Source organism: Lipophrys pholis (assembly GCF_963383615.2).
Source record: "Lipophrys pholis genome assembly, chromosome: 6".
Lineage (NCBI taxonomy): Eukaryota > Metazoa > Chordata > Actinopteri > Blenniiformes > Blenniidae > Lipophrys > Lipophrys pholis.
The window spans coordinates 14,422,803-14,431,523 of NC_137629.1; the positions used below are offsets into that span (position 1 = coordinate 14,422,803).

General features: G+C 47.2%; 1 protein-coding gene across 1 annotated transcript; it reads right to left on the reverse strand.

Moving 5' to 3' along the window:
• Positions 1 to 526: 526 nt before the first annotated feature.
• slitrk2 (SLIT and NTRK-like family, member 2) lies at positions 527 to 3,261 on the reverse strand (the record flags this gene model as incomplete). Its single annotated transcript, XM_080466072.1, has 1 exon — positions 527 to 3,261. Exon 1 carries the CDS (start codon positions 3,218 to 3,220, stop codon positions 527 to 529), a length of 2,694 nt encoding a protein of 897 aa, XP_080322198.1. The 5' UTR covers positions 3,221 to 3,261.
• Between the last annotated feature and the right edge of the window lie 5,460 nt (positions 3,262 to 8,721).

An 8,721-nucleotide genomic window follows, 5' to 3' on the forward strand; every position in this document is an offset into this window, starting at 1 on the left:
TCAATCTGTAGCGTTTTTTTCCTCTTCCAACAAAGGCTGAATATTTCAGACTCACAAGGGAATTTTTCTCTTTTTTTTTAATACTAAAATACAGTTTTATGAAAAGCCATATTTGTACACAGTCCTGCCCATGAAATACCTGCCGTCTTCAAAGTCTTTAAGTTTGTTTCGAATTTTCTTTTTCTGTTTGTTTTTTTTCCAAAAAAGAAGAAATAATTTATACCTTCCAGGAGAAAAAATAGAACTGCATAATAATATACTTCTTATATTCCTTTTTATACATCTTGAGGGGGGAAAAAAGAGAAGAAAAAAGATGGAGAGGAAGGGTGATCGAAGGCTTCTGCTTGTCTCCAGTCCATCATGTCGGATTGACCACAGATAGATAAGATAGATATATAGAGCGAGGGCAGGGGGGGGTATTATTACAGTAACTGCGTGATTATCATGAATGCTGCACAAAAAACCTGGGGAAAGGAGGAAAGAGGGGAAGGGAGGAGGGGGTGAGGCGGGCCATGTGTTTGCTATCTTACAGTTGGCTCATCGCAGTCTGTTTCTCCAGAACCTCCAGGTAGTCCGGTTCTGTTCTTAGCTTCCCGGGCAGCAGGAGCGGGTGCTCGTTTTTGGACGGGTGCTCGGGCCCAAAGTACTTCCTCGGGGTTCCGTACAGCACGGTTTTGTTCAACCTGTCCACGTTGGGGATGTGCCGCCGGGCCGTGGCGGCCTCGTATGGGGGGACGATACAGGGTCTCTTGGGCAAAGTGCAAAAGTTGTAATTGAAAGGGGGGACGCCCGCCGCCGAGGGCAGCTCCTTGTGGGGCCTCTCGCCCAAGTTCTGATACAGCATCTCGGGAGGCTCCGGCGTGGTGAAACCACACGACGTCAGCGATTTGTCCATAAAATCCACTGTGCTGATGGTGTAGGCCCCCGGGCTGCGGGTCAGGACGTCCTCCTTCTTCACATCCAGGGACCCGAAACTGAGCTCCTTCAGGTTGCGATAGTATGCCACCTGTTCTCCGTCCTTCTGCATGTAGATGGGGTTTTGGCACATGGAGCCCACTGGCGGGGGGATGTAGTTATAAACGTGGCTCTCTGAGGTTTTGTCTTGGGTGGGCTCAGGAGTGTAGGAGCCATATTGCACTTGGAATGAGTTGAGATCTAAGTTGTTGGCTCCCGTGGGGACGTGTTCGATGCCTTTACGGCGTTTGAGGACAAAAACAAAGAGGCCGGCGCCGAAACAGACGGACAGGATGAAGACGACGAGTAGCCCGAGGATGAGGACCGACAGGGGAACTTCGGGGTGCAACTCGGGGGTGTGAAGGTGGGACTCGGTGGGGGCGACGGAGCTGGAAGAAGAGGAGGAAGGAGAAGAGGAAGGAGAAGGATAAGAAGGGGTGGTGGTGACGGTTTCAGTGCCGGGACTAATTAATGTGGGGGCTTTAGTAGGGGGGGCAAGTTGTGGTGGGGGTGCCTCGCTGGGTTCTGGGCAGATGGCCTCGTTGCGGAGCGAGCGCAGCAGGCGACCGGCGTGCTTGGAAGGCGAGTCACATGTGATCTCATTAACCACCACGCTGGTGCTGGACAGCTCCATCCAGTTCTTGAGGGCCACGATGTGGCAGGTGCAGTCCCAGGGGTTTTCCTGCAGATCGATCTGGATGAACGCGGAGAGCTGGTCCAGCACGCCTCGCACCGGAAGGTAGGAGAAGTGATTATTCCTCAGGTTGAGTCTGGTGAGCATGGTGCCTCCGAAGACGTTGTCGGGGAGGGACCTTAACAGGTTGTTGTTGAGAAACAGCAGCTGGAGGTTGTGCAAAGAGTTAAACGTCTGAGGCAAGATGTCTTTGATGATGTTGTATTCCAAGTACAGATACTGGAGCGACTGCAGGCCAGCGAAAAGAGACTGAGAGAGCGATTCGATGTAATTCCCATTCAGATAGAGACGTCTCAGGTTAGTCAGATTCTCAAACGCGCCTTCCTGAATCACAGCGATCCTGTTATTCCCTAAATGGAGCAGCTCCAGCGAGCTGTACTCTGTCAGATCAGTTCTGTAAATCATCTGTAAGTAGTTGCCAGTCAGGTGCAGCTTCTTTGGGTACGAGGGTTTGGGGTTCAGCTCACTAATGTTATGCAGTTTCCGCTCCTGGCAGTTGATGTTCAGGCCGCTGTCGGGGTTTTGTGACGTGCACACGCACACACTCGGACACAGCATGGGCACGGGGGAGCGCGTCTGGTACACCATGATGGGGCCAAAGTGTTTATCCTTTGAGATGCGGGGGGTAGTCCTGTAGCGCATTTTGGGAGGCCTGGAGGCTTTCGGTGCCCGGGTGGGGGTGATCCCGCCGGGGTGGTAGGTCGGGGGAAGGGCCCCCTGAAAGTGCGAGTCTGATGGGGTCTGTGCGCGCTCGCCCGCATTCCTGCGGGGACACAGGTCCTGCTTGATGAGCTGCGTTATGTCTTTACCATGCAGCCTGAACGGCGTCTCGCACACAATGTCCCCCACAAAGACCGAGATGGTGTCCAGCCACGACTTGAGGGGTATCAGATCGCAGGTGCAGTTCCACGGGTTCTCCTCCAGCTGGATCTCCATGATGCCGCCGATGTGCTCCAGGACACCGGCAAACGGCAGCATCTTCAGCCGGTTGCCACGTAAATCCAAGTGCGTGAGGAGCACGAAGCGGAAAATGTTGGGGGGCAAAGACAACAGCAGGTTGTCATTGAGGATCAGCACTTTGAGCTTATTCAGCTTGCTGAAAGCGCCCGGCTCAATGGCGCTGATGTAATTATAGTCTGCCTGTAAATACTCCAAACTCTCCAGCCCAGCAAACGTGTCCTCTTTAATCACCTCGAGGTTGTTGTTGTTCAGGTGGAGCCGCTTCAGGAACCGGAGCCCGTTAAAGGCTGCGGTTCGGATCTCCTGCAAGCCATTATTCCCCAGATGCAGCGAGGTGACATTGCCATAATTGACAAACTCGTTGGCGCCGAGCCGCGAGAGGAAGTTTCCATTTAAGAAAAACTGAGAGATTTTATTCGGGGGCGCCTGGAACTGACTGACGGTGGTAAATCCTTTATTCTCACAGTTAATGTTCAGTATGTTCTCCCGCTCCTCGCAGGCGCAGCGCGCCTTGCAGATGTCTTTAGAGGCTGAAGTTTTGCGGCTTTCCGTTTCGGACGGTGTCAGGCTGGTGACCGTGAGGACGCTCAGAAAGAGGACGCCGCTCAGCATTTTTACAGCCAAAAAAGGTTGCTGAAATATAGACCCAGCATTTAAGTTTGCCTTGGATGAAGAGGATGGGGAAACAAAAAAAAAAAAAAGGAGTTCTCACATTCGGGAGAGGAGGGGAGGAAAAGGAGGTAGAATACACTCACACACACACTCACACACACACACACACACACACACACTCAATCAGACATGCACAAGCACCCACAGAGGCGCGCAGAGAACAGGCGCACCGCCGTTATTTAGTGTAAAAACGGGGCTGTGACGCACGGGGGGTGCGCAAATCTCTCCATTGACCTTCCGTTTGAAATCCCACAAATATCTCCAAATCTTGCCGAATAGGAAAAAAATGAAATAAAAATTCATTCCGGTAAATGCACACAGAGGCAAAGCATAGGGCTCCAGCAAGGTTCGTGGAGTTGGCACATTGTCAGAAGCCGAGGAAAATCGGTGAGAGGAGGCAAAAAGCCGCTTACTGCAAACCCCCTTAGTTTTCCCTTTTAGGGTGCAGCGATTTATTCAGCGGCTTCACGCAGATCAACGGCAACTGCAGCCAAAAAGGGAGACACGGGCTGTGAAACGCTCCCCCTCTCCCAGTCCGCAAACAAAAAGCCTTTCATTTTATTATCTTAGTCCAAGGCAAAACAAGAAAAGAAAGACAGAAAGCACTTCTTTAAAGATCCACAAATAATGCGCAAAGACGCGCCATGACGCACGGCTGACTTCCCCCCCTTTTATCGCCGTCTCCAAAAAGGAAAGGAGCGAGGGGAAAAGTCAATTCGGAGAGGGTGAAGAGGGGAAAAAAAGAAGGAGAGAGTGAGCGTCAGAGGAGATGTATAATCCCGGAGCTGAGGCATAACTACAGCCCTGTGCCGTCGGTCCTCCTCCTCCTCCTCCGCTGCGCGCACTGAGAGAAGCACTGAGCGTCTGCTGCCCGATGCCCGAATGCGTTTGTGTGTGTGAGGTTGAGAGAGGGAGAGAGAGAGAGAGAGAGAGAGAGAGAGAGAGAGAGAGAGAGAGAGAGAGAGAGAGAGAGAGACCCAGGGGCCGTTACGTCACCGACACAGTCAACATGAATGTGCGCACACACTCACTCTCACACACACACACACACGCACACACACTTGAAACCACCACACTGCAAAATGTTCCTCTAACCCACTCCAATTTTCTGTCAAACAAAGTGGTTACATTTCTCGCCACATTAGTAAAATTTCCTCCCCCTTTTTACTGCTTATGTATAAAATGTTTCTTCAAAAAAAGGCTGAATAACAACTTGCTTTTCAAAGGACAAAATTGCACATCCAAAGTGCGCACATTTGCCAAAAAAAAAACAAAACCCCCAAAAAAACCTTTACAAATCATCACTTTAACTATTGAAAGCACCTTCAGCTTGTAACCCCTTTTATCCAATTAACAACTGCACAATAAACCTTATGCCTGACAGGAACCCGGTTTGCATTCAAGGAAGGAAACCTCCACATCAGCATCAACGGAATAATGACACAATAAATCTGTTGTATGTATACCTGCAGAGCCTTACATTACCATGCAAATGTAATGATTCAGAAACAGTGTTTATATAAATCATACTGCTGCCATCCTGCTAGTCACTTCAAGATGAGCTCTCTTTTTTTTCTTTCCCCTCCTATTTAGTTTTTAAATGATTCTTTTCCCCACAGCACCACTAGGAGGCAGGAAAGGCTTCCCTTTCTGTCTCTCTCTCTCCATCATTGTTTTTTTTTTTTTTTTTTTAATCTTCAGCGTGTATCTGTCACTCTCACCCTCACATCATTACGTTGTGTGGGTTTATCGACAAATTATTTGGATGGGTGGGAATCAAACTGAGATGAGAAGCAAGAGAAAACCTTTGGAAATCATCAGTGAATGACAATAAAATACAGTATGGGACACTATTGTGTAGCACTGAATAGAGTATGTATGCAGCATACTGCAGCACAGAGGCCAGATTCAGAACCTGGAGGCATAGAGGTGTTATTTTCTGTCCCTCCGCTTGCGCATCACACGTTCGTTAAAAAGTACAAAAAAAAAAAACCAACAAGTTTATTAGCCCGAAGACGAATCACTATTTTTAGACGTTGTTTCAGCACCGCGGACAGATGAGTCAAGGGAGGGACAGTCAAAGGAGCGGATGAGAGAGGAACGGCTTGCTGTGAACTCTGGATGTTTTAATGTGCTTGGTAAAAGTTTGGGAAGAAATCAAATTGTCACCCTGTGAGCTGCAGGTGGGTGAGCTTACTGAGCTGGATGAGTTTTGGTGCTTTTTTTTGGTATTTTGGACATTGACATCTGATCTGTTGCCACAAGTTCTGTTTTAATATTGTAGTCAATGAGGTGAAATATGACTTGCTATCTTCATCCATCCATCCATCCATCCATCCATCCATCCATCCATCCATCCATCCATCCATCCATCCATCCATCCATCCATCCATCCACATTGACAGACACCACACACACTCACAGTCACATTCAGGGACAATTTAGGGTCACCAATGAAAATTTGAGCCCGCCATAACGCGGGAGAGCTCACTGTCTGTGGACCACCAAATAGCTTCAAACACAACAGTATTTCTAGAATGTCTAACTAGATTGTCTGAGGTCTGGTTTGCATGAGAATGAGCTTCTGGAAAGAGCATTGCTTCTTTTAAATTCTTATGACCAGTCTTCCTCTGTCTTCTGGGTGGGAGCGACTGGGGTTTGTTGTGATCCGTACTTGGTGACTTTTTCCGAGTCAGGCTGGGGTGTTTCTATATTTTCACAACACCCAAACAATCGCTAAAATGACTGCAAGCTCAACATAAACCAATTTCAACGTAACCTGGTGCCAAAAGCAGTGGAATGACCAAAAATCTTCTCCTATAGCTGTTGCATTCTGCACGTTTTTACCAATTCATCCTGGCAGCATGGATTTGTGGCTTGTGTGATAGCAACAAGGTATCTAGCTTCCATGGCAGCATCACTGACATCTCAGCACAGATCTCAGTATTGTGTTTAAAGAAATTGAACAAAAATGAAAAGAAAAAACAAACTATGTTTTCTTTGACATTTTTAACATTAACTTTGGTGGGCCGAGCCAGTTTTGGCCCACAGGCCTTATGTTTGACACCCCTTTCCTCAGCAGTTGTGGTGTCACGGTGGCTTTAGGGAATAATTGCGGGTCCTCCTGTGTCAGGTGGGAGTGTGCATGGAGGCGGGCCTTCCTCTTCCTGTCGGGTGATGGCCGCTGCTCGGTGCTCTGGGCTCCCTGTGGGGAATCGGTGCTGTATAGTGGAGGAAGGGGGACTCTTGTTTTTCCCCCGTGGGCTTCCTGCCTGCTGGATGGATGGAGTGTGGGGTGTTGTAGGGGGAGGTTGGAGGTTGGAGCTGTGTGTGTGTGTGTGTGTGTGTGTGTGAGTGTGTGTGTGTGTGTGTGTGTGTGTTGGAGGAGGTTACAGTCTCCTACCGGTCCCCCCCCCCCTCTGGGTCGGATGTGTATTGGTTTAAGGGGTGCTGTGGGATCATTGTGCTCTGGGTTGTTGTTGAGTGCTGCGGTGGCTTGGGTAGCTGAAGGGTCTCTCTCTCTCTCTCTCTCTCTCTCTCTCTCTCTCTCTCTCTCTCACACACACACACACACACACACACACACACACACACACACACACACACACACACGGAGGCACCGCATCCTAAACCTCACTCTTCGGATGATGTTATCACTATTGCTGTTGTTGTTTTGGCTCTACAAGACATTCAGATCCGTCTCACTGAAGGCTGACCCGCCGGACAGGACAAAAACAAAACAACAATAGAAAAAAAATCCTGTCAAAAATAGACTTTCTGCATACGGTTTTTGGACCACCAGGCAGCTTCTGGCATACGTCTCTAATGCTGCGGATCTAATGATGGAGAAACGAGCATTGTCTCATTTACACAAGCACGATCAACTAGAAATAGCATTGTTTTGGGATTTTCTTTTCCATTGGCTCTGTCTTCTGGGTACGAATGCATTTTTAGAAAACGTTCACAGGGCCAAGAAAAGGCTTCATTATTTAATAGTCATAATGGGCAATTTGAAAACTATCACCATTGGTTATTAGTTTCAAATATTTCTTTCTTTCATGTCATGACGTCACTGAGACTTGTTTTTTGTCACACACTACTAAATATTGAGTTCGATTCTGATAACTGTGAAAGCAATACAGTCTTTTTTTAATAAATTTTTTTTTTTTTTACCAGACATTGCTATGTAATCTCTTTCTTTGTGTGTGTGTGTGAATTGTATCTTACAAACAGAAGAAAAAAAGAAACTATTTAATACATCAAATATATTTTTAGGAGCAATGACTCACTATGAACTCTGCAGCATTTATGTCAAGAAGACTAGTGAAAATTAGTAATTTTTTTTTTAGGTAACAAAGTAATGAGGTATGTGTCTAGACTGCAAAACATCTTTAATAAAGTTGGAACAAGGGCAAAACAGGCATGAAAAGTAATCAATAAATCAGTGATTAGACATATTATATGTGGCCCCGTTTACTTAACAACATTTCAGGAGAAAAAGCATATTTTTTGCATTTTCTTTTCAGAAAAGTTTGGTGCTTAAGCAGCAACGTTTGAGATAAAAACATGTAGGTAACGTTCCAGGCCACAAGTTGGCGCTGTTGATTGTTTTGTAATGAAACCACACACACATGCACACAGAGAACAATACACTATAAACAATCAAGATTACCCGATAGTGAAATGGACAGACGACGGATTGGATCCTATTTCTGGTGACTCTAAAAGTACCAAGTCCCAGACGAATATGGACCGGGAGTCATGGCACTCCGGGGTCTGCCATGTTTGTTATTGTCCAGCTACTTGTGCCTGAGCAGAACTATTTACTATGGCGGTGGTGCTCCTTCACAGCAGCAGTGCTCCAGCCATCTTGGGGTGAAGCCCAAGCATTTTCAGAAAGTTCCACATTGAGAGCCATTTTCAAAAGGATGCATTTACAGTGGCAGACGACCAGTTAGGAATTTATCTGTCATTCTGTTCTATTCACAGTTAACACTACATTCTGAACGTTTGGGGAGATTGGTCTTGTAGAACTGTGGCAGCCAACACATTTAAGTGACCTTTAGCTAAGCCCCGCCTCTCTTAGGGTTAGGGTTAGGGTATAGGACAAGCTGTCACAGCCGACTGTATGTTTACAATGTAGAAACCACATCACAACAAGACAACTTTTGGAGTGAGCATGAATCGTTTTGTTTGAGAAGCCATTATGCGATGGAGGGCTCGGTGCAAAATATCAGACCGAACAAGGATGAAGTCAGAAGCGTGAATCTTCAGTGTCCATCAGGTAAACTAGGTGGCGAGCTTAAGAAAGCTGATCGCAGCTCCACATGACATTGCATTACTTTAGAACAAATGTAGACATCCTTGTTTAATAGTTGTGTTGAGTTTGAGGGGTCTGCCACACAACTTAATCCACAGGAGACGTTTGTCCAGGTTTTGTT